Consider the following 26369-nt stretch of genomic DNA (forward strand, 5'->3'; position numbering starts at 1 on the left):
GATCTAGTATCTGCAAAGATAATGAGAGCAAAACTCTGTCCCAGAAGGTAACAGGATTCTATGTTGTACAAGGTGGACATTTTTGATAGTTATTAATTGGTTTTGATGTGAATTAGAAATATAAATTATATAGTCAGGCTAAAGCAATTTTAAAGGAATTTATTGCAAGAAAGGTATTAATTAATAGTACAGTGATAAATAGTTATGGGGAAAAATCATATCAACTATTCACTAATGGAAGAACTTTGGGACAAACTGGTGTATAATTTAATATCCAATTAATTTAAGTATCTTTAAAGGTCATTCTCTGAGAAGCCTTAACCATTGAACCTGTTCTGTTCCATTCAAAGTCTTACTCATTTACAGTTGACTAATAATCTTCTGTGATTTCCCCCACACATAATTTTTTTTCACATGAGATTAGTGCAGGAGGGGTGTGTTCTATATCAAAGGCCAAATATAGCATTTGTAGATAATTCTCAATTGGAAGTGAAGTGAAGTTGCTCAGTCGTGTCTGACTCTTTGTGACCCCATGGACTGTAGCCTACCAGGCTCCTCCGTTCATGGGATATTCCAGCAAGAATACTGGAGTGGGTTGCCATTTCCTTCTCCATCTCATTCGGAGATTATATGTAATTATTCAAAGTACACTCTAATTGCTGTTATTGTAGTTCATTTCTGGAAAAGAAGACGCTTTGCTTCATAAGTCCTGCCTTAACCCTCATCCTCAAATCCCAGCAAATGGCCTCACCTGAGTCTGTAGGCAACTCCTGTGACACCAGGATCTTCAGTGCTTTCAGTTCAGGTCAGTTCAGTTCAGTTGCTCAGTCGTGTCTGACTCTTTGCGACCCCATGGACTGCAGCACGCCAGGCCTCCCTGTCCATCACCAACTCCCGGAGTTTACCCAAACTCATGTTCATCGAGTCGGTGATGCCATCCAACCATCTCATCCTTTGTTGTCCCCTTCTCCTCTCGCCTTCAATCTTTCCCAGCATCAGGGTCATTTCAAATGACTCAGTTCTCTGCATCAGGTGGCCAAAGTATTGGAGTTTCAGCTTCAGCATCAGTCCTTCCAATGAACAACTCAGGACTGATCTCCTTTAGGATGGACTGTTTGGATCTCCTTGCAATCCAAGGGACTTTCAAAAGTGCTTTAGCCAACAGCATTTCCTGGGAAGAATCCCTTCCTGCTTAGGGTAGAAGCTGGAAAGAAGTTATCCCACAAAATCCAGAACATGACCCTACTACTGCACCCCCTAAATACATGTAAGTTCTTCACCCTCAATCCTCAAAGCAGCCCCTGTGAAGTAGCTGCTCTTAATCTACCCAACTCACAACTAACACCCAAGGCTCAAGTACTGGCACGACCAAAGTCACATGGCTGGTGAGTGACACAAGTCATTTTCTGCCCCCTACGTTCACTGTTCAGTGGTGACAACAAGCACTTTGCTGGGTCCCTTTCTCATAGTTTTGCCTTCTCCCCAGCTCCCCTCACCCTGCACCCAGGACATCTTGGGGGAAAATTTCAGGGATTACTATTTTAGCTAACGATAAGGCTTTTGCCTTGCTGAAGGAAGCATACAAACAGAGAGGAATATGGAGAGAGAATACAGAAGAGAAACCTGTGCCAGTAGCGGGGCTGCAAGAAGAGGTTTGGGGGAGAGAGAAGCCGGCAGAGAGCTGGAGGAGCAAGGGGTTTCTAACGGGGCTGTCAACTTCATCTTTGTGGAGCGCTGGTATAATTTCTTCTTCCTGAAATGTTTGGTAGAATTCACCAGCAAACTCCATGCGGCCTCCAATTTAATTTTTTCACATCTAATTTTGATGGTGTGTGATACAGCCCTATTTCCTCAAGGCCCGTGATACAGGTAATGCTGCTGTTCCATCTGGCGGCCAGCTACTTAGGTACGCTCAGTTTGTGAAAATTAATCTGTGTATACTTTTCTGTGTGTCTGGAATCCTTTGGTAGATTTTCTGAAAACAGTTGCACTCTGTTCAATTTTTTTAAGTATCTCTGGTTCAAAATGACTTAATAAGGAACATTGCTAACCCACATAACAAGTCCAAGGAAGGCAGCCCCAGAGTTGGTTACTTCAGCATCTAATAAAATCATTAAAGGACCCAGTTCCTCAATGATACTAAGTCAGTTATGCCCTCAGAACTTCTAGGCATTATATCGTAGACTCAACCTTGCCAACGTGAAGGGAGTATTTTCAATGTTGGGTCCCTTTTTAGGAGCAAGAAAAATTTCCTGGAAGTATAATAGGTCTGGTAATTTTTTACAGAATCAAACACACCCTGACCCAACAATCCCACACCTGGCTATTTACCTATGAGGAAAGAAAACATATATACACATGTGCATACCTCAGAGATACTGCATGTTTAATTCCAGACCACTGCAATAACACAAGTCACATGAATCTTCCAATGCTTATAAAAGTTATCTTCACAGTATACTATATTAAGGGTGCAATAATAGTATTATGTCTAAAAAATGTATATGCCATGATTTAAAAATACTTTCTTGATAAAAAAATACCAACCATCATCTGAGCCTTTCTGATGGAGGGTTTGAAATATTGCAAAAATTACCAAAATGTGAGACAAAGGCATGAAGTGAGCAAAAGCTGTTGGAAAAATGGCGCTAATACTTGATCAATGCAGGGTTGCCACAAACCTTCAATTTGTAAAAATGCAGTATCTCTGAAGCACAATAAAGCAAAGTGCAATAACACAGGCACATATGTACACATATGCACACACACAGAAAACATATAAAAGACTGTTCTGACCTGCCTGATTTATAACATCCAAAATTTGAAAACAGTCTAGATATCAATCTATAGAAGAGTGGATAAACAAACTGTGATATATTTATTCAATGAAATACTAATAAAAAATAAATTATCAGTACACATGACAACATGAATAAATCTAAAAATATTATGCAGAGTGAAATAAGCGAGATACAGATTGCTAACATAGTACATGCTAGGGGAAAAAAATCAATTGCGGAAAAAAAGGATACACGCCTCTAGAGTGAGAGGGAGAAAGACTGGCCAGGATTGACTGATAAGGCATAGAGCTCTCTGGAGAGATCCTAATGTTCACGGTCACAACAGGTGTTTGAGTTACATAGGTCTGTGCATTTGTCAACTTGGTAAATATGCACTTAAGATTTGTGTATTTCTTCAGTTATAAATTTCATCTTGAAAAAAACTGAACAAATTTTGAATTTTGATTAATGAATGCCAAAGTATTTAGGCAGCAGTAAACTGATGTCAGCAATTGACATTCGAATGAATTTGTAAAGATAAGAATAACTGACAAAAAGATAGACAAATGAATCGGTATGTGTTACAGCAAGTTAAAAATATTATGGTAGAAACTAGGTGGTACCTCCAGGGGTTCTCCGTGTGAAATTCTTCTCAATTTAGTGTACACTTACATTTTTTCATAATAAAACATTAGCAAGGAATGAGTTTATAATGAAAAGGATTTCAACGCCAGATAAATTTGGAATATATTAATGAAATTTAAGTAGATTTCTTTAAAGGGAAGATTTATTCGAGTCTTAAATACACTGATATGAATGCTGAATTTATATACATGTGTGTGTGTGCCCGTGTGTATTTTGTACCTTAGATTTTCTCCAACATTGAAACCAAACTGCAAGGGAAGGGAGAACTGGGAAACAGCGAACACTGTGCTCTCTGGTCCCCAAAGGCCCCTTGCCCTCCAGGGACCACCATCCAAAGCCTCTCATCCCCGAGGCCTCAGCCCCACTTCCACCAGCTCATTTGCCTTCAGTCCTGGGCATATGATACAAGCTGCTGTGAATCAGAACAGAAACCAGCAGGTCTTTCTAGTGAGCTTGGCTGCCTTTCCCGCTCTGACCTCCTTTCAGCAATAGGAAGATTGCCATCCGTTCCTCATCATTTTTGTCAAATGAAAAAGACCTGGATTCAGACTCCTTTCATTCTCAAGAAGAAAATGGATTTCCTAGGGTCCAAGCAAATTCATTGTCATTACTGATTTTAATTGGTGATTAAGCTCTGAACATCTTGAGAAATTAAGCCAGTTTTGATAGCGCAGATCTACGGGAAGCCAAACTGTCACAGTTCTCCATGCTCGCCATGTGTTAAAGTGACATTTCTGCTACCTTCCCATCTAATTTTGGTGACTTTGTTTGAATTCAGACTTGTATGAATGTTAATAGCATGTGGAGGTTATATGTGCTGAATGCATTGACATTTTCTCTCCTGAAGAACCATATCACCACCCCACACCCCCAACAACTTTTGCTGTGTGTTGGGTGCAATTGGTGCAGAGGATTGTATAAGAACAAGACCTTCCAGCTCTACTCCTGGCTTCAATTCCTCTGCCTCCTGCAGCGGCTTCCCTCAGGGCTCAGGAAACAGGAGCCCCAGGGGAAATCTCATTAGGCAGCCCCTTGGCCCCAGGGCTCTGAGTGTCCACTGCAAGCTGAGTGAACAGGAACATGAGCTCTGTGGAATCACCCAGTGTCAGCTCACAAGCTCAGGAATGCGCTCCAGAATCCAGGGCCAGCAATGCTTCCAAAGCACACATGTGCCAGGAGCACTAATTGGACACAATTCCTTTCAAGCCATTTGCTTTCACATGTTCATCCCTGGAGCCTGTGGAGAAACGGAGCTAGCAACCGCCTGCAGATTCACCTGCCCGCCTCTGGTAGGGAGCCTGCAAGGGTCATTGAAACAGTTTGTAATGTTGCCTGCTGTAAAAAGGAAGCTTATGCTGCAAACACTCCTGTCTTTTCACTTCTTACCCATGTTAGGGGCCTCAGTCACAGCCAAACACCAGCCAGAGGTCAAAAGTCTCTTGGCCATTAAGGTGTGTAATGAATACATTATCAAGTGTGGCAGTGATTTGACTGTGGCCTCTTAAAACGCAAAGCCAAAAAGAAAAAAAATGAAACAGACAAAACCCCTAAAGGCCAATGATTTCAGAGATGACTTCAAAACAAACATTTTAAGTTAGATCATGCATTTTCCAAAATGACTTTTCCCCCCACTTGAACCACCATCCTAAAGTATCAGGAAGTTCTCGCTACACATCCCAGTGGGAAACCCAATACTTGCCTTTCCACGGTCACAGGCTCTTCATTACATAAAAGAGAATGCATAAAAGACAAACTGCTTTGGCTGAAACCATCTTTTCCTCTCCTCTCTCAGGCTGATAAATAGTATTAGCAGAAAACAATTCAGACAAATACCAGTTCTTCCATGTGACATCACAGAGCTGGCCTAGTGAGCAGACTCTTAAGTGCCAACAAATCATGGTAGCCATCCATGTTTTTATTCATTGCTGCCCTGGCTCATCCCCAGAAGACTAGGTCACACTGCTTCAGAGTCAACTACTTCTTCTAACAACCATTGTGCATGCACATCAGACATTCAAAATTCTGGGCCAAGTATTTTACCAAAAACAGTAAGATGTAAGGGCTTCCCTGGTGGCTCAGCAGTAAATCTGACTGCCAGTACAGAAGACCCAAGTTTGATCCCTGGGTGGGGAAGATTCCCCAGAGAAGAGAATGGCAACCCACTCTAGTATTCTTGCTTGGAGAACTCCCATGGACAGAAGAGCCTGGCTGGCTACAGTCCATGGGGGTCTCAGAGTCAGACACAACTGAGTGACTAAGCAGGTAGGTTCAGATTACTGATTATGTATACTCACTTGGAAGTTCAAATAAAGGCTGAGTGTGGACGTGGTTTTTCTCCGTGTCTCAGTCTCTCTCTGGCTGGGGCCAGTCTTCTCCTTGACTGGGACTTCTTTCTTGGCTCCACAGGGCCTTCATCTCTCTCATTTTCCTCTCTAGAATGACAGTGGTTGTTAAAGAGCACTTAACTTGAATGCATGCTGCATCACTGCCCCACATTATACCACAACATAAGTAAAATCATCTCTATTTTATAAGGGAGGAAACAGGTTCAGGAAAAATTGGTCAAGGCATATAGTGCCTATAAGCTTTCAGAGATGGGATTTGAACATATCTGAGTCCCCAGTTCATGCCCCTAAGGATACACCCTATTTTCTCTTTGAGTTTTTCTCCCGCGCTAGACAATTACTCCCATTATTCATAAAAAAATGGAGACATTCATTCATTGACCCTTTCAACTACCATGCCTTTATCAAGTACCTAATACAAATTTAAACAGAAAGAGTGCTTAGTTTACTTCCCAAAGAGAAGGCATTTTCTTTGAACCTGTTATTTTCCTCTACTTCTGCCCCACAAGGTTTTTTCGCTTTCCACAAACAAGTAGGTACCCACACAATCCACGATGGTCTTCAGAGTCCATGGTTGCATGGTTTTTATTCCAAAATGGCACAAAAGTAGATGGTCACATTAAGGGTTTCTAGAGAAAGTATGACTACAGTTCAGTTCAGTTCAGTCGCTCAGTCGTGTCCAACTCTTTGCGACCCCATGAATCGCAGCATGCCAGGCCTTCCTGTCCATCACCAACTCCTGGAGTTTACTCATACTCCTGCCCATCGACTACAGCAGACTGTTAAAATCAGGATGTCTCTAGATTAGATTACTCTAACAAATGACCTAAACGATTCATGTCCTTTTAGGAAGCACCCTGGGTTTTATTTTAGGAAGCACCCTGGGTTTTATATCTGAATATGCCTTCCTACATCTAAGAACTAGTGCATCTAAGACTGTAATTCAAGAGAGAGGAATTGGACACAGCTCTAGTTGGGAAATAAAGGCAAGTGTGATATCATGGTTGAAGTTTTTGCTGGAAATAATATGGACTGGGATATCTAAAGAGATAAAAACAACAACCCTTGCTATTTCCTACTCACACAGGAAAAATGTGTTGGGTTACCAGATTAAAAATATTTAGAACTTGCATTAATTCAAACTAAAAAAGGGTACTCATCAAAAGAAATGAGAAGCTATTGACTAAACAAATAGAAAATACTGTACAAATACAAAAAGTAGAACTTGGTAGTTATCAATTCAAATACATATACATTATAGTTTAAATGTGAAAGATCTAAATACACTAATTAAAAGGCAGAGATTCAAAATACATTTAAAACAATCATAAACTGTTTATAAGAAATCCACTTTAAATATAGACTCAAAGAGTCTAAAGATCAAGGGGTGGAGAAAAATCTACCATGCAAACACTAGTCAAAAGAAAGCTCAGTTATCTTAAATTATCTTCATTTCAGAAAAACAGACTTCACAACAACAAAAATGATCAGGAATAAAGAGAGAGATAGCTGGATGGCATCACCTGTGCAATGGACATGAACTGGGCAAACTCCGGGAGATGGTGAGGCACAAGGAGGCCTGGCATGCTGTAGTCCATGGGGTCACAAAGAGTCGGACATGACTGGGTGACTGAACAAATAGAGATGACAGATGATATAACAAAGGGGTCACCAATATTCATTGCAGCACTGTTTACAACAGCCAAGACATGGAAGCAATCTTAATGTACATTGACAGAGGAATGGATAAAGAAGATGTGGTACATATATATATATTATATACATATATATATTATGGAATATTACTCAGTCATTAAAAAGAATGAAATAATGCCATTTGCAGCAACATGGATGAACCGAGTGTCATACTGAGTGAAATCAGTCAGAGAAGGATAAATACCGTATGACATCCCTTATAAAAAAGAAATGATACAAATGAGTTTACAAAACAGAAAGAGACTCACAGACTTAGAAAACAAACTTACAGTTGCCAGGGGGAAGGGAAAGTTAGGGAGTTTGGGATGGACATGTACACACTGCTAAATTTACGATGGATAACCAACAAGGACCTACTCTATAACATATGGAACTCTGCTCAATGTTATGTGGCAGCCTGGATGGGAGGGGACTTTGGGGGAGAATGGATACATGTATATGTATGGCTGAGTCCCTTCGCTGTTCACCTGAAACTACAACAACATTGTCTATCAGCTGCACCACAATACAAAATAAAAAGCTCAAAAAAATAAAGGGGTCAGTTCTCCAATAGAATGAAAACAGCCCTAGTGTGTGTACACCTAAGAACAAAACAGCAACATTTGTGTGGTTCTGGGCCACCATGGGGTTAAGAGGGGACTCTGGGTTGGTTCCTCTTGGGTGTTAGAGCCTTTCTTTGTCCTCACCTGAAATGCCATTCCTGCTCCCTGTAGCCACACACCTTTGACTCAGAAACCATGACACTGCAGGTTACATAGGCCTCTGGATCTGCACTCTTTTTTTTTTGTTGTTGCTAAACTTTGAAAGAAAAAAAAAGGACTCTGCCTATTTCACTGAACTCTGCCTTATAATCTCTGGGGTAAGCTTTCCCCAAGAAGCTCAAGAGATCCTCAAATCTTTACACACAAAAACCTTGATGTGTTAACGGAATAATGGCTCTTATATAAATAAGTATTATTCCCATTGACCAAGTAGTCCATATATGCTATTGTGATTAATAAACCACAAATTCTCTTGAGGACATTTCTAATTCATAAGCGTGTATTTTCTCAATCATTTGATGCTAAATCATACCACTGTGCCACATCAGGGCTCAAGAATTAACAGGATTTCTGAAACACATGATAAATAGGAACTCTTACATAAATCCTCACTTCATTCTTCTCACCAAGAGCAAACCAGAGCCATTTGCAACATCCTTCTGTGCCTTGCTGGAATGCTGCCGCCTCAGCCACTCTCTGAACCCTCTACATCCTCTGGGGCCCGACTCCAGCCTTCTTCCTTGTCACTTCCCCTCACTCTTAGTCCAGCTCTCACTCATCATGCCATCTCTGCCCTCCTGGGGGAGCTGGAGTCTGGGCCCTCTGAAGGCAGGCATTGTTTAAGTTTCTGCTTATTTGCTCTCTGGGCCAGCAGACAGACAAGAATGTTAAGGTGCTGATAAGCAGAATTTCAAGACAGCAGCTTTGATTTGCTCAAAACGAGTTTCCCCACCAAAAAGAGAAAAAGGTGTGTCAATATGAAGGGCTCCAAGGAGCATAACCCATTTCCCAGTTAATTGAAAACCTGACTTTTTATATAGTGGTGGTCAAATTAGTGTTAGCAGGCTGACAAAGGAGGCAAGAATATACAACGGAGAAAAGACAAGTCTTTTCAGTAAGTGGTGCTGGGAACACTGAACAGTTACATGTAAAAGGATGAAATTAGAATATTCTCTAACACCATGCACAAAAACCAACTCAAAATGGATTAAAGACCTAAATGTAAGGCCAGACACTATAAAACTCTTAGAGGAAAGTAAAAGCAGATTCTTTGACATAAATCACAGCACATCTTTTTGGAACCACATCCTACTATAATGAAAATAAAAGCAAACAAATGAGACCTAATTAAAAGTTTTTGCACAGCAAAGGAAACCATAAACAAAATGAAAAAACAACCCACAGAACGGGAGAAAATATTTACAAACAAAGCAACCAACAAGGGATTAATCTCAAACAGCTCATGCAGCTCAAAAACAAAAAACAAAAAACCTTCACTCAAAAAATGGGCAGAAGCTTAAGTCTCCAGAGAAGACATATGGCTGGCCGAAAAGCACATGAAAAGTGCTCAACATCATTAATTATTAGAGAAATGCAAATCAAAACTACAATGAGGTATCACTTCAAGTAGGTCAGAAAGGCCATCATCAAAAAAATCTACAAACAATAAATATTAGAGAGGGTGTGAAGAAAAGGGAACCCTCCTCCACTGCTGGTGGGATGTAAATTGGTACAACCACTAAGAACAGTATGGGGGTTCCTTAAAAAACTAAATACAGAACTACCATTCATCCAACAATCCCACTCCTGGGCATACATCTGGAGAAAACCATAATTCAAAAAGATACACCCACCCCAGCATTCACAGCAGCACTATTTACAATGCCAAGACACAGAAGCAACCTAAATTATCATCCACAGAGGACAGGGGAATGGATAAATATGGTACATATATACGATGGAATACTACTCACCCATAAAAAAGAATGAAATAATGCCATTTGCAGCAACATGGATGGGCCTAGAGATTGTCACATGGAGTGAAGGAAGTCAGAGGAAGACAAATAGATGATATTGCTTATATGTGGAATCTAAAAAAGTGGTACAAATGAACTTACTTGCAAAACAGAAACAGTCACAGATGTCGAAAAAACAAACTTATGGTTACCAGGGGAGAGATGAGAGAGAGAGACTGGGAGACTGGGATTGACATACACAGATATAAGATAGGTAACTAACAAGGACTTACTGTATTCTACAGGCAACTCTACTCCATAGGCTCTATATAATGACCTATATGGGAAAAGAATCTAAAAAAGAGTGGATACATGTAAAACTGATTCACTTTATGGTACAGCTGAAACACAACATTGTAAATCAACTATACTCTAATAAAAACTTAAAAAAAAAAGCTAGCAGGCACTCTCGTTTTATGTAATATTTATAATTTTGAGATACTTGTCATATTTATCAATTTCGGTTTTTGCTTGGGATACAAATAAAACAAATACAACAATCAGAAACTGGCAAAATGAGTCTCTCTACCTCATGGTGTGAATTCCCTGGTACTTGGTTCACAGTAAGTCACTCTGCTTAGCTTGACTACCACATTCAGATTTCTCTCACTGTGGACTCCTGCTGAAGAATTTATGAAAGCTCACAATATGTGGGTGGAGAGGGTGTCGAGGAGTGGGTGAAAACTTGAACCTCAATCAGATTTTTATCAGTTGCATGCCTTTGGGAAAGTTATTAAACATACTTAAACCAAGCTCCATAAAATGGGGTTAATAAGGAACCTTGTGGTGCTGTACGGGTTAACAAGATAATGCTTGAGAGTGTTAGATAAAGAAGCTATGGTCCAGGGCTCTGGCTTACTAAACCAAAGCACAGAAAAGCACATGTCCTCATTCTGGCAGTCATTATCAAGTATAGTACAATTCTCCAGAACATAAGATTTCTCTTTTTCTACCTGGAAGTTGCAAACTTGAGAGCCACAAGATATGTCAATTCATGATTCTACACAGCCAGGCATGACGAACAACCATTAAGGGAACTTCTTGGTACAAATGTAGCAGGTAAACTTAAAGTAATGATTTTTTTAAATATAACTTTTGACTTAGGGGAAAAAATGCTGTTTTTAGCTTATGTCAAGAATTCATTTTCATCATTCAAGTTACTTACCTTTTTAAAGTACGGCATCTGGTCCCACGCAGGAAATCTTTCTAGTTTTACAGCTGTAGCCTCCCAGGTTAAGACAACAGCTTCCCTTCACATGAACAGGTTTCCACTGTTAACATCCTCATTTTTTTCCCACATCAAGAATAACATATTTTTTTCCTCTTTAAAAAGTTTTTCTTACCATTGATTGTCAAAGTTTTTCTCACCACTGATTGTCAAAGTACTATGACCGTATTTCTCATTTTGGAATTTACTTTCCCTTTCCATCTAAACTGAAAAACTTATATTGCTTTCAGTTATGGGGGTGGGGGGGAAGTAAATGACTTGATTGAGAACTGGAGAATTGAAAATTATTGGTAAACAGTGGTCTGCAATTTGAACTTAGCTGTGAGTCTTTTCTTATGTTTTTAAAAATACATGCTATCTGTAGAGGTTATACTGAAGTTTAGAGTATATTTCAAAGAATCTCAAGGGAAAAGAAACATGATTATAAAGGCCATCTCTCAAACAAACTCAGTGAGGAAATGCCAAAACTTGTTTCTACATCTTGCTTCAAGGATTTCATTTATGACTCTTGTGAAGAATGTGAACACATTAGAAAGAGCAGACATTTCTTTAAGTATCAGTTTTTATTAAAAAGTGCATCTTGATTAATTTATGATCTAGGTAAGCTGTTAAGATAATCAGTATACTCTCTGGAATAATAACTTTACAAAGATTTAAAACAAACAAAATTTTAAAAGCCTTTTTATTTCCTTCACCATTATTGTTTTACAATACAAATATCACCTTGTGAATACACAAAAAACCCTACGGAAGATAATTCTGCTGCACATAAAATACAGAATGGATATATATACTTCTTCATCCTTAAAAAACTATTTTGTTCTCCACATTGGCAAGTATAGAATAGAATACTTCCCCAAACATACTTCTGTTAGGAGTAAAACTTAGAACTACATGCAGTTCCTGCACAAATATATTTTAAAGAAATAGATCTCTTTTTTGTTGTTCACCAACAAAATTGTCATGAGAGTATGGAGAACTAATTTATAGCTTTCAAGTTTTAGTTAAGTGATCATTTTCAAAACTCTCTTTTTAAAAACAAAGTATTCATGGCTGTTTTCATTGTATAGTTAAAATCGAACTACCAAATAGATGGTAAAATAATTGAAGTGGTACATGTCATTGCCACCTGCTCACAATATGGGAACAGGCTCTGACTTTCCAATTAATTCCCCCATTCTTTAATTCATAGCAGTTTGAGAACCATAAACAGTCTTCTGATTGAATTTAGCTATAAATGCAAAATTTAGTAGTGTATACATACATTTATATTTTCATGGAATATTTATTTTAAATAAAAACATTGAAGATTGCCTACTGACCATACAATCAAGACAAGAAAGGCACTAGAAACATAGACAAATTTCTCTCCCAAGAAGCATTTTTAAATTTTAACTCTCTGTTCTCTGACATGTAAAAATCTTTAAATTTGGTTTTCATAACATCATTTTGAAAAATAAAGTTAGGAAATACTTAGAAAATCACTTTATAACAGAATCTTTTTTTTTTTTTTTTGCACTTTTTGACACACTGTCTCTGCTGATTTTTACAAAACCCAAAGTTACCAAACCTTCCTGTGTCTGTCATTTTTATTTGAATATCGGTGCAACAGGTAGAAAGATTTCAGAATCGAACCCCATTCAGGTACTTAAGAAACCTTCATAGAGACATTTGCTAGAAAATGGCTTACAGCCCAATCTTTGGGGCAAGAGATATGAAAAGTATGTTTTCCCAAGAAAATAATACGCTTTATTTCCAGATGTAACTGGAAAGACCAGAACTGATGATATAAAAGCTTACATTTATGCTGTTGCATCATATACAAAGGAACATGGTGGTCACAGATTATGTAAATCCCAAACTTATGAACAGGAAATGTGTACAGTGTATGATAGGTTGAGTTTTCTTTATTGTTGTCCAACGCAGGTCCTTTGGAGAGAAAAAAAGATCACAGTGCTGACCAGGTAACTCAATAGGTTAAGTCAAGGTAATTGTTGAAAGATAATAGGATTAGGGGAGTTGTTTATTTTATGGCATCTTCTCTCATGGAGTTCTTAGCACTTCGGACAGTTCCTCTTTTCTCCACCATGTAGAGCTGTTAGGTGTCATTTACCAGTCGGCTGTATTTAACTTGCCTACCAAGGTGGATTACCGGCCAGGGGAAGGGCCAGTGGTAAGATCGAGGTACAATTCCTTGGACATTCTTTTCAAAGTACTGAAATGGCCTGTACCACCACACTCTGGCCAGGAGGTTCATCTGGGAAGCTTCTTTTAGCACCTAAGAGAACACAGAAAGAGAAAACCGAGTCAGGAAGAACAACTGATTGTTTCAGCCCTGATAGGAACATACACATGATTCTCATAATTTTTCACTTTAGGTTCAAATATTTTCCATATTAAAATCCACAAAGGCCCCCAGATCCAGCCCCTGGATCACCTTGATGGCCTCAGGTTCACATGCACACCACCATTCTACACTCTGTACCCAACTGCAAACCAGACCACACCTGTTTCTCTAGCAGAGAAACAAACAACTCCAATGCCAGGAGTACACGGAAAACGTGTGGCTTACTTAAGTCTCTTGTCTATAAATAAATCCTTCAATTAGTGCTTTAGTTACTCTCCTAGGATGAAAATGGAGCGACTTAATTAAATGTTAAATATTAAGCTGGTGAGGGGCCCAAGATGGAAAACAAGGTAGGAATGCAAGATCAAGCAAGAGGTGGGCACAGCTTAAAAAAGTATTTTCCAGGGACGATGAGAATGTGATACTTGTTCTAGAAGGATGCCATCTCCTATGTCATTATAGAAACATATTTCTGGTTCAGCTTTGATTCAGAAGTAGATCAGCATCACTTGGATTCAGAAGTGGTTCAGGAGACAATCTAGTCTCAGTTGACTCCCCTGTTGCCACACCAGCAACAGCTAGTCAAGAGCATTAGGAGTTAACACCAAAGGAGGAGAAAAGCTCACTTGCTGATTGGCCATAGTGTGGTACCACCAGAAGAGTCTTGTGGTGATGTAGTATGCCACCACCACATCCACAGTGTAGTGGTCATGCGCTAAGAGAATGCAGAAGATCCCCACCACGCTGAGAAGCCAGCAGATCCAGTGGTACCACCACAGTCGTCGAGGGGAATCTGCGGAGGAGAAAGTTGCAAGAAGAGTGCTATTAGTCACGTATGACGAAGGGCACCCAACCACGCCTCAACTATTCATTCTGAGTCCAATCACCTTGGATCTTTCCTTCTGAAAACAGATTGCTTAGGGTGGCAAATCCAAGGGCTTTGGCGTCCATGCAGCCAAGGTTAGAAGGGAAGCGGCTTATTTCACCAAGTGATTTTATTAGCCACGGTAATTTATATGTGGTTATTACTTGACCCATATAATCATAAATACAGTTTCAAAGGACAAACAAGGACGGGTTAATGCATCACACTCCATTAAAAACAAAACTGTCTATTGATAATTAAATTTACCTGGAAATAATATGGGGTTAATGCTCTGTACAAAAATCAATACCTTTTGGTCTATGGATCCCTATATACAGACTAGACAACTATAATTGATACAACCACTCTATTTGCTTTCCCAGCTCTGCAACCATATGCTACTTTTTAAGTCTTTGAAGTGTCCATTTTTCAAATACAAGAATCCAGGTGACCAGGAATTCTAGCCAAGGTACACTCCCAAGGGCAGGACAGTGTCTGGGAAGTCACTTGATGGGAGATTCAAAATCTCTACTGGTGTAGGCCCTTCTACCATGTATTCTCCATGAATGTGCTTCAGAGGATCTGATACGTTAGGCAAAAATGTTGTCTGAACGTGATCTACCCTCCTCACCCTGGGAAAGACAGTTTAGCCTTTTATAGGATTCTCAGGGGGTCCAAATATCAGTCATTCATTTACCCACTAATTATTAAACATCTGCAATGTAGCCAGGACAAGATCTAGTCACTAGATCTTGGGATCAATGAACGTCACAGGCAAACAGTCTGCCTTTGTGGGGAGATCCCTTCCCAGTAATGAAAAGAGACAATAAATAATAATTATAATCAAGTAACCTATACTCTATGTTAGAAGGTGTTAAATGCTCTGGATTTAAGACAAGCGGGATTAGCAGCAGAGAGGGTGAGGGAGGGACATTTGCAGGTTTAAATGCCACGGTCAGGGGTTGGGGCAGAGGTCTTAGTGTATGTACAGGGCTCCATGTTCTCTTTCCAGGAAGAGTTGTATTTGATACCATAACAATACAATAACAAAGAGCAGCTGCTGTTCACTCCCCCAGCTCCTCTGTTACTGTCCCCATATGCCATCTGCTTTAATTTTCACAACCTCTCCCTCACTGATGAAGGCGTTGTGTGCGTGTGTACTTAGCTGCTCCGTTGTCTCTGATTCTTTGGAACCCCATGGACGTAGGGTTCCGCCAGGCTCCTCTGTCCATGGGATTTCTCAGGCAAGAATACTGGAGTGGGTTGCCATTTCCTCCTCCAGGGGATCTTCTGGACCCAGGGACTGAACCTGTGTCTCCTGAACTGGCGGGTGGATTTTTTTATCTGCTGAGCCACTGGGAAAACCATGAAGGAGCTATCAGTACCTGATTCTAAGGATGAGGAAACTAAGACTTACAGAGATCAGAGGTTTTTCCCAAGGTCACAGTGAGTAAGTGATAGCACCAGGATTCACAATCAGTTTGTGACTCACGTCATCCAACTTGGTTTACAGTCTCATCTTCAAGAATAAAGCTAAACCCCATTGAAGTATTTCAGGGAACAACCAGCAGAAGACTGCTGGCGTAAGGCCTGTTCTGTGCCCATTTCCCATGCCCAGTTACACTCCAGTGCCAGGGCCAGATCAGGCCTGACAGCTGTGAACAGACACTGCTCGAACCCACTCCATCTGGTCACTTACTAAGAACAAGCAGGGCACCTACGGTCTCTCTTCCCACTCGGTGTCCCGAAGAACATCTCTTCTCTTCCCGTGTTCCCCATCCCCGGTTTTTTAAGACCAAAATTGGGCTTTCACCCTTCAGTCCATCACCTGTCCCCTGCACTCCCACAATCAATCCTGTTACCTGCAGACTCCTTTTTGTGAATTTCTCCCAGTCTCCCCCACTCCTCTCCACACCACTGTCATCCTGATAGCCTGGGCCACTCCCATCTCTTTCCGGGACCATAGCGGCAGCCAGCCTGCTGACTCCTGCTCTGCCCCCCCCAATCCATCCTGTGGGTCATTACAGGGGTGGTTTCTCCCTCTCTAAAGGACAAATCAGACGACACCACCCCGGTGCTTACAGCCTCTCAATGGGCACTTCATGTCTGTCAGAATGCAAATTCAGACCCCTTCTTGTGACTCAAGGCATGTTTCACAATCTGGTGCCTACTCAGCAGTTCACTTTTCAATTCTCATTATTACCACCTCTCTGAATTCCAACCACACTGACATTCCAACAGGTGCCACAGGCTCTCAAATACCTCCAGAATGCAAAGGGTGTCCCTCCTCTGTGATACCCACAGCCTGGTTTCTCTTGTTGCTCTTCATGGAACTGCCTAGATAAAGCTCACTGAGACTATTTCTAACGGTAGAATATTAAGGACAATGGAATTTTATACAAGTAGAGAAAGGACTAAAACACACCTGAGAAATAACAGAGGAAAGCGGGAGGGGGAAAGAATGAAAAACTTCAGATATATATTAATATATTATTATATATTAATAATATATATTATAATTATATGAATATATATTAATAACAAGAAAATATATCTTAATATATATTTCCTTTTTTTGACAAGGGTCATCTGAAACAGATATGACAAATACTTATATTAAATCTGAGCAGCATACAGGGGTACCTGTAATATTATTTTTTGTATGTTTCATAATAAAGTATTTTAAGTACATTTTTAAAAGAAATGTCCCATTTAATGTCTGCATCATTTACTTTCCCTGAGAGCGCTTGTCTGAGGGAAGAGACACCACCAATCCCCATGTGCTTCTTTAGAGCAGATGGTACAGCGCCCAGTGCCTGAAAAATGGCTGCCAAGTGAACACAACATCTACCATCATCCAGCCAGGCCTGGAATTTTGTCTCCTCCCTTCTGGCTCCTTCCAGCAGTCATAAAACACCCTGATACCACAGCTGACAGCTAAGGAAACGAGACACTTCCCCCAAGAAGTACAGGTACTTGTGACATGTATTTCCCTGGGTGCCTGCTGGGTGTGAGCACGCTAGTGAGACGAGGGGCTGCCCTCCCGAGATCCCATCTTGCTCCTGTGGACTTTCCAGAAACCGTGGGCAACGGCAGGTGAGGAGATTCTCACAGAAGGCCGCGCTAGACTTACACTCTTTGATGAATAGGTAGGTGAGTGTGAGCATGACCGTGTGGCCACTGTACAGGTAGTCCCCACACATGTTGTGGGAGCCTGTGATGGACAGGCCGCCGCCAGCAATGAGTTTCATTATCCTCCGCAGCTGGGCTTCCCAGTCTCCAAAAAGCTGGTGGGAGAAGAGGAAATCAGACTCATTACTAACCCACATATAAGTAGGCCATGATTACAACTTATGTTCAGAATTAAGTTTTACTATGCTGTGATTTATAGTGAGAAATATATATTTGGTCTTTGTCCCTGTTCCTGGCATAGAGCTCCTACGACCTCTGCGACTTCCTGAGACGGACGAGATAAAGGTGTCTGCACGCGTGCTCAGTCACGTTAGTCATGTCCGACTCTCTGCAACCCTGTGAACTACGGCTCGCCAGGCTTCTCCATCCAAGGAATTCTCCAGGCAAGAATACTGGAGCGGGTTGCCTTGCCCTCCTCCAGAGGATCTTCCTGACCCAGGGATCAAACCTGCACCTCTTACGTCTCCTGTATTGGCAGGTGGGTTCTTCACCACTGGGAAGTCAAAGGAGTCTTTTGTTATTCATAAAAGCCCCTTTCAACCACACCTGGGTTCATGTTCCTGAGTTTAAAGTGACTTTTGGAAAGTCCCGAAAGATAGGGGGTGATTGCCAGGAGAACCAACCAGGTGACTAGAGGGTTAGAATTTCATTCCCACTTCCTCCCACCTCCAAGGAGGGGAAAGACACTGGGGGCTGAGTGGATCACCAACGGCCAGTGATTTAATCAACCATGGCTATATAATGAAGCCTCCACAGACATCTAAAAGGATGATGGGGTTTGGAGAGTTTCTAGGCTGGTGAACATGTGAAGATGTGGGGAGTGCAGTACACACTCCTATCAATATACCTTACCCTACATGTCTCTTCCATGTGACTGGTCCTAAGTTGTACTCTTTTATAATAAAACTGCTCAACTAGTAAGTAAAATGTTTTCCCGAGTTCTGTGAGGAGCTCTAGCAAATTAACCAACTCCAAGGAGGGGGTCATAGGAACCTCCAATTTACAGCTAGCTGATAAGCAGTACAGGCAACAGTCTGAAGCAGCAATTAGCATTCTGAAGTCGGGGCGGGGGGGGATTTGGTGTGAGACTGAGCCTTTAACCTGTGGGATCTGATGTTATTTCCAGGCAGACAGTGCCATAATGGACTTACAGAGAGACATTTGCTTGTTTGGAGGTAAAAACCCATACATCTAGTTATAGAAGTATTCAGCAGGGGATTTGGGACTCAGGAGACATGCTGGAGTGTTTTTCCTTTACAAATTTACATTAGGACATGTAAAACCTCCCACGCCCCCGAATGAAGTGTGCCTGCTCAACGTTCACTGCTGTTCTGATGGCCCCCGAAGACTGTTGGCCTAGAGGTGAAGCATGCAGCTTCAGAGCTCTCCTTAGATGTGAGCTCTTTTTACAGCAGGTATTAGCAGATGGTTCAGTTCAGTTGCTTAGTAGTGTCCAACTTCATGACCCCATGGACTGTAGACACCAGGCTTCCCTGTCCATCATCAACTCCTGAAGCCTGCTCAAACTCATGTCCATCGAGTTAGTGATGCCATCCAACCATGTCATGGTTAGTTACTAAATATTTTTCTTTACACTGATAAACACTGACTGATTTACTACCTTAACTGACATTTGGGGGGAAAACTCTGAGAAAAATTCAAAGATCTATTTCACACACTTGGCTTAGAGCAGCAGTCCCCAACCTTTTTGGCACCAGGGACCAATTTCATGGAAGACAACTTTTCCCTGGACCGGGGATGGTATCAGGATAATTCAAGCACATTACATTTATTGTGCATGTTATTTCTATTATATTACATCAGCTCCACCTCAGATCATCAGGCACTAGATTGCAGAGGTTGGGGACCCTTGGCCTAGAGGGTAAATGTTCTGCTGACTTAATAGCTAAAGCAGGTGGACACTGGAAAATCAAATAAGTGAATTTTGGGGGGTACATGATTTTAGGGGACCAAACTAAAGCTAGGGACTGGGTAGAATGTACTTTCAACCTTCTGAAATTACATGGGTAGTGTAATTCAGTTGCTCAGTCCTGTCCGACTCTTTGTGACCCCACGGACCATAGAATGCCAGGCCTCCCTCTCCATCAATAACTCCCATGAGTTTACCCAAACTCATGTCCATTGAGTCGGTGATGCCATCCAGTCATCTCATTCCTCTGTCATCCCCTTTTCCTCCTGCCTTCAATCTTTCCCAGCATCAGGGTCTTTTCAAATTAGCCACCTGATGAGAAGAGCTGACTTAAGTATTGGAGTTTCAGCTTCAACATCAGTCCTTCCAAAGAACACTCAGGACTGATCTTTAGGATGCACTGGTTGGATCTCCGTGTGGTCCAAGGGACTCTCAAAAGTCTTCTCCAACACCACAGTTCAAAAGCATCAATTCTTTGGTGCTCAGCTTTCTTTATAGTCCAGCTCTCACATCCATACGTGACCACTGGAAAAACCACAGCCTTGACTAGGCGGACCTTTGTTGGCAAACTAATGTCTCTGCTTTTTAATATGCTGTCTGGGTTGGTCATACTTTCCTTCCAAGGAGTAAGCGTCTTTTAATTTCATTGCTGCAGTCACCACCTGCAGTGATTTTGTAGCCCAGAAAAATAGAAGTGTATGTTTTTCCTTTTAATAAAAGTTTATAAATAAATCTATCTTTCTCTGAAAGACTGGATACTAGAGCAATCAATGGCAAGAACAACTTATTCACTGAAGCTTTTATTTGCTCTGGCAAATGAAATACGTGACTGTCTGTATTCTACGTTTGTCAGCACTCTCTTAAATTCTGGTTAGCCAATTTAATGACCATAATCCCCTTTTGACATTTAAATGATAATATTTCAGGCTCTGGGAAGCATGTTTCATTATAATTTCCCTTTTAAAAACTGATCAAGATTTCTAGTTAAAGACATCATATTGAACATATCACATAGAGGAAATGGATTTCTAAACTGCAAGGGATCAATGAAAGCCCAGCTCAATAGAAGCAAACAGATTACACAGCTAAACTCAGCTGTGTTAGGAACTTCAGAAACTTGGGGTTAACAGGAGACCATAAAGCAGCCAGAGATCAAAAACAAGCTTCACACGAAAGATCAAGAATCAGACTTTTTCAAAAGCAGTAATAGAAAAGAAAAGGCTTCAGAAAATGCCTCCAAATTCTGAGGGAAAATGATTTTCAACTTAGAATTCTATACCCAGCCATATTATTAACTGTGGTGGTGGTGGTATAGTTGCTAAGTCATGACCAACTCTTTTGCCACCCCACATACTGTGCAGCCTGCAGCCTGCCAGGAATCCATGGGATCCCCCAGGCAAGAATACTGGAGTGGGTTGCCATTTCTCTTCTCCAGGGGATCTTTCTGACCCAGCGATCAAACCCTCATCTCCTGCACTGTAGGCAGATTCTTTAGCGACTGAGTCACCAGGAAAGCCCCATTATTAACTGAGCATAAACTTAAAGAATAGATCAAGGATAGATAAACTAAAGTCATTTCACATACATAAGATTTCAAAACGTTTACCACCTATGACTCTTCTTGCAGGAAATTACAGAATATACACTCTACAAACCAAAGGAGTAAACAGAAGAAAGAAGAAATGGGATTTACTAGGATGCTAAGAAAGGGAGGACTGAGAGCTCCAGCCTAGAGAGGGAGCCCTCCCTAACAGGACACCCAATCCTGTGGCTGGACTGAGTCACACCGTGGGTTGGGGGTGGGAGGAGTAAGTACATACACAGAAAACTAACAGAACAAAAAGCAAGGAAATTACCAACTCTGTAGGAAACAAAATATTGTGTTGAAAAGTAATTATAGGAAAGTATATGAGTAGGCTATGAATAGCATTTACAAAACTGTAATAATGTAAGTACTGAATATTCAGTTAAATCAAAGACAGAAAACTACACTGGGGAGACAAGGTAAGAAGCATTAACTCTGGTAGTGGGCTGGTTGGGGAGAGAAAGAAGGTAAGGAAAAGGCACTGAATGCATGCAAGCTGGTGGATGTGGGGGTGCAGAGTTACAGGACTCTAAATCCTGACCTTCACCAGCAGGAAGTGGGTAACTGCTTGTATTAGAAATGATAAAGAAACAGCATTGCCCTGTCACTTAGACACCCGAGGAAAGGCACATACACAAAAAATCCTGTAAAAAGGGAAATGAAGGTAAATATTAATACCATGAGATTCAGTTAAACAGAGTTGCAAGAAAGTAGGAAAGTGGGTTGGAATAGAGGAATAGGGTTAGGGTGAGGGTTGAGGACTACTGTTTTCCATAATAAGTAGTGTAAAACAATTTTGCTTCTTAGATTGCATGCATGTAAAAACATGATAAAAATTTTCTGAAAGTTTTATGTTGAAAGCTTTGTCTAGTTCTGTCATAAGAATGGATAATATACCGTAGAAAATTATGGTAAACAAGGCTTAGGGAATTCTTCATTTTACATTATTTCAAACTGCCCTTCCCAAACTCCCTCTGTGTTCTGAAAACTATAAATTATATCCTTGAGCACCATCCCCCCCCAAAATCTGCCTTCCCATTTTCGCAGGAAAATGTCTGTGGGGAAACTGTCTGAGTAGGAAAAGAGGGAGAGATTATGAGGTAAATGTGGCCTTGAGGAAAAACAGCCCCAAATTGCTGCATTTCTTACAAGTACCCTTAATATCCCTATGTATGCTTTCTTTTTAAAAATATCTATCTGTGATTGTCAAGCTTCTGCAAGGGGGAAATCTCTTAAGCTCCGAGGGCAACAGGAAAAGAAAATGGATGATCATAGCTACATTAAAATGTCTAATTATGCTTCAGGAAAGCAAGTAAACTGTAAGACAAATTACAAAACAACTGGAACAGAAACAAGTTAACATCTTTATCATGTACACAGCACATATAAATCAAGTAAATAAGACCATTTAGGAACCAAAATTTATCAAAGGACAGAGGATGTGACCAGCTGAAGGCCCTGACTCTATCAAACAAATAGAAATAAAAATTAACATTAAGAGGAGCTCATTCTTTTCTATATCGAATTAGGAAAGCTAAGTAAAGAGCCAATGGTTGGGCACAGGCGATGTCACTGATCTTCTCAAACAGGCTCCTTTAAGAGGAAGGAAGGAATGTGGTGACTGCAGCAGCCAGCCAGCCAGCCAGCATGCTGAGAGGAACAGGCAGAGTGGCTTCTGAAGCGAACAGGCTGAGCTAAAATCATGGCTCTTCTACCCATCAGGTGTTTGATCCTGGGCAGCCGAACCATTCTCATCCTCAATTTGCTCGTCATCAACCTGGGGAGTAATATATTTATTACAACTGGCAAAAATCCTCTGCAAAAATAATCATCAATGTTGACCAGCAATCCAAACAGCCAAGACTTGTGTGTGAGTCAGTGCTTAACTCTTCTAGGAATCTACCTCCAAGAAATGATCCGGAAAGGAAGAAAACCTTTCTGAAAAACAGCATTTATAAAACCAACAAACTGGAAACAACCTAAATGGGAATTATTAAATAACTGTTCCCTTTCTATTCAGAATTTGGGCCAGGGGAGTGAGTACTTGCAACACCAGGAGTTGGTTGTGATTACAGACAGACCTTGGGGTATTTCGGGTTCAATTCAGTTCAGTTCAGTTGCTCAGTCGTGTCCGACTCTTTGCGACCCCATGAATCGCAGCACGCCAGGCCTCCCTGTCCATCACCAACTCCCGGAGTTTACTCGAACTCATGCCCATCGAGTCAGTGATGCCATCCAGCCATCTCATCCTCTGTCGTCCCCTTCTCCTCCTGCCCCCAATCCCTCCCAGCATCAGGGTCTTTTCCAATGAGTCAACTCTTCGCATGAGGTGGCCAAAGCACTGGAGTTTCAGCTTCAACATCAGTCCTTCCAATGAACACCCAGGACTGATCTCCTTTAGGATGGACTGGTTGGATCTCCTTGCAGTCCAAGGGACTCTCAAGAGTCTTCTCCAACACCATGGTTCAAAAGCCACCACAATAAAGAGAATATTTCAGTTCAGTCAATTTCACTAATTTTTAGGTTTTCAGTGCATAAAAAGTTACATTACACTATACTGTAGTCTCTTAAGTGTGCAATAGCATTATGTTAAAAACAGGCCTTAATTAAAAAACACTGTTGCTAAAAATGCTAACTATCATCTGAGCCTTCATCAAGTGGTAACATCAAAGAGCACTGGCCACAAAGCACGTAACAAATACAGAAAGTTTGAAAAATTGTGAGAATCACCAAAACATGACACGGACATGGAGTGAGCAAATGATCTTGGAAAATGATGCTGACAGACTTCTTCAACCCAGAACTGTCACAAATTTTCCGCTTCTAAGAACTGCAGTATTTGTAAAGTCTAATAAATTGAACAGTTAGAACTGGACATGGAACAACAGACTGGTTCCAAATAGGAAAAGGAGTACATCAAGGCTATATATTGTCACCCTGCTTATTTAAATTATGCAGAGTACATCATGAGAAACGCTGGGCTAGAAGAAGCACAAACTGGAATCAAGATTGCCAGGAGAAATATCAATAACCTCAGATATGCAGATGACACCACCCTTATGGCAGAAAGTGAAGAGGAACTAAAAAGCCTCTTGATGAAAGTGAAAGAGGAGAGTGGAAAAGTTGACTTAAAATTCAACATTCAGAAAACTAAGATCATGGCATCTGGTCCCATCACTTCATGGGAAATAGATGGAGAAACAGTGGAAACAGTGTCAGACTTTATTTTGGGGGGGCTCCAAAATCACTATAGATGGTGATTGCAGCTATGAAACTGAAAGACGCTTACTCCTTGGAAGGAAAGTTATGACCAACCTAGACAGCATATTAAAAAGCAGAGACATTACTTTGCCAACAAAGGTCCGCCTAGTCAAGGCTGTGGTTTTTCCAGTGGTCATGTATGGATGTGAGAGTTGGACTGTGAAGAAAGCTGAGAGCCAAAGAATTGATGCTTTTAAACTATGGTGTTGGAGAAAACTCTTGAGAGTTCCTTGGACTGCAAGGAGATCCAACCAGTCCATCCTAAAGGAGACCAGTCCTGGGTGTTCATTAGTAGGACTGATGCTGAGGCTGAAAATACTTTGGCCACCTCATGAGAAGAGCTGACTCACAGGAAAAGACCCTGATGCTGGGAGGGAGTAGGGGCAGGAGAAGAAGGGGACGACGGAGGATGAGATGGCTGGATGGCATCACCAACTCGATGCACATGAGTTTGGGTGAACTCTGGGAGTTGGTGATAGACAGGGAGGCTTGGAGTGCTGTGATTAATGGGGTCGCAAAGAATCGGACAAGACTGAGCGACTGACCTGAAGTGAATAAAGTGAAGTTCAATAAAATGAGGTATGTCTGTACCCTCTCAGGACCTAATGAACCAGAATCTGAAGTAATCCAGAAGTATACTATAGCAATTTAAGTGCGCTGAACTAGGCTATAATTATAACTTAAATAAATTACTCAAAAATAAGTATACAGTGACTATGTAGTAAGTAAAATATCATAAATATTTTCTTCTGCCAAGAGGAAAAGACAAAACAAAATGTTTGGTATAAGTATCACTGTTAAAAAACAACACGCACAGAAAAAGTCTAGGATATACATACTACATGTTAGCATAGTTTACAAGAGAATTGGTAGAAATTCTCCTGGTCTCTGCCCCAAGGTTAACTTCCACTCAAGTCCCTTGGGGTTGTGCAGTTCTGAGATGTATGCTGCCTTTGAGTACAGGCAGGATACGGGAAGAAAACAGAAGAGGCGGGCGGGGGGGGGGGGCGATGAAGGAAGAGAAGGGGGAAGAGGAAGGAGGGAAAAGGAGGGAAGAGGGAGGAGGGGAGGGGGGGGAAGAGGAAGAAGCAGGAGCAACAAAAACAGGAGACTCCCAGCTGGATTCTTCTCACTTCTCATTTCAGCTCCCTTCTCCACTCTGCCCACTACCATTTTCCTGAGTCATCAAAGAGCTGCTCCAGACATCATGGCCTGTGTTGTGGGTTGTGTTCAGTGGAAAAGAGGATGGAGTGTCCCTGGAGCTGTAACCTCCCCACCAGGAGGTTTTCAAGTGTTCATTTCTGAAAGCAGAGATATTTGGGGGACATTCACACAAGCACTTCCTCAGTGGGCACTTCAAAGCTGTGACAAGGTCTTGTATCTACCTGCTTATGTGAATGATGGTCTCCCTCTCCCGGGATCAGAGGAAAATCACTTTTCGGTAAAAACAAAGCAGTTTTCTTTGACTTCTAATACAAGGTCAAGAAATTAAGTAAATTAAGTAAACTTAAGCAATACAGGACATAGAAACAGAGAGCAGAAGGCAGAGGGAGAGGCTTCTGAATGAGAAAGACCACTCCAGAGGGGTTTGAACCAGTGAGCCTTTGGTTACTAAACGCAGGTTCCCCCAAGTATGTTTTCAATGCTGAGTACACAGCTCTCTAGTAATGGGCTGTTAAACCATTCATTGGGCAGATGGCCTTATGCACTTGCCTATCTCTTAACTACATCTGAAAAGCCAGAACTTTCACTTACGCTTCACCACCTGCTGGCAGGAGAGGGAGAACCTGGAACCCAAACTCATCAAACAACAATGCATGAATCCAGGGCTTTGGGATAACTTGAAGGAAGGGCTCAAAGTGAGTACTAAAGAGGGGAAATGCTTTTTAATATAATCTTTGCCTCTTACCAATGCCTC

At 41.2% G+C, this 26369-nt stretch overlaps 1 protein-coding gene across 18 annotated transcripts in view; it reads right to left on the reverse strand.

Moving 5' to 3' along the window:
* Nucleotides 1-11923: 11923 nt before the first annotated feature.
* The window catches only part of SGMS1 (sphingomyelin synthase 1), a 317203-nt gene continuing 302757 nt past the window's right edge, over nt 11924-26369 (reverse strand). For 17 of the 18 annotated variants that reach the window (XM_070470579.1, XM_070470586.1, XM_070470587.1 and 14 more), the window contains 3 exons: nt 17617-17770; nt 14245-14411; nt 11924-13549 (listed from right to left, as the gene is read on the reverse strand). In XM_070470579.1, coding sequence (XP_070326680.1) covers nt 13370-13549; nt 14245-14411; nt 17617-17770 — 501 coding nt within the window. In that variant the 3' untranslated portion in view covers nt 11924-13369. The remainder of the gene's footprint in view (nt 13550-14244; nt 14412-17616; nt 17771-26369) is intronic. The other variant, XM_070470591.1, reaches the window with a different exon arrangement.

The sequence above is a fragment of the Odocoileus virginianus genome, chromosome 7 (assembly GCF_023699985.2).
Source record: "Odocoileus virginianus isolate 20LAN1187 ecotype Illinois chromosome 7, Ovbor_1.2, whole genome shotgun sequence".
Lineage (NCBI taxonomy): Eukaryota > Metazoa > Chordata > Mammalia > Artiodactyla > Cervidae > Odocoileus > Odocoileus virginianus.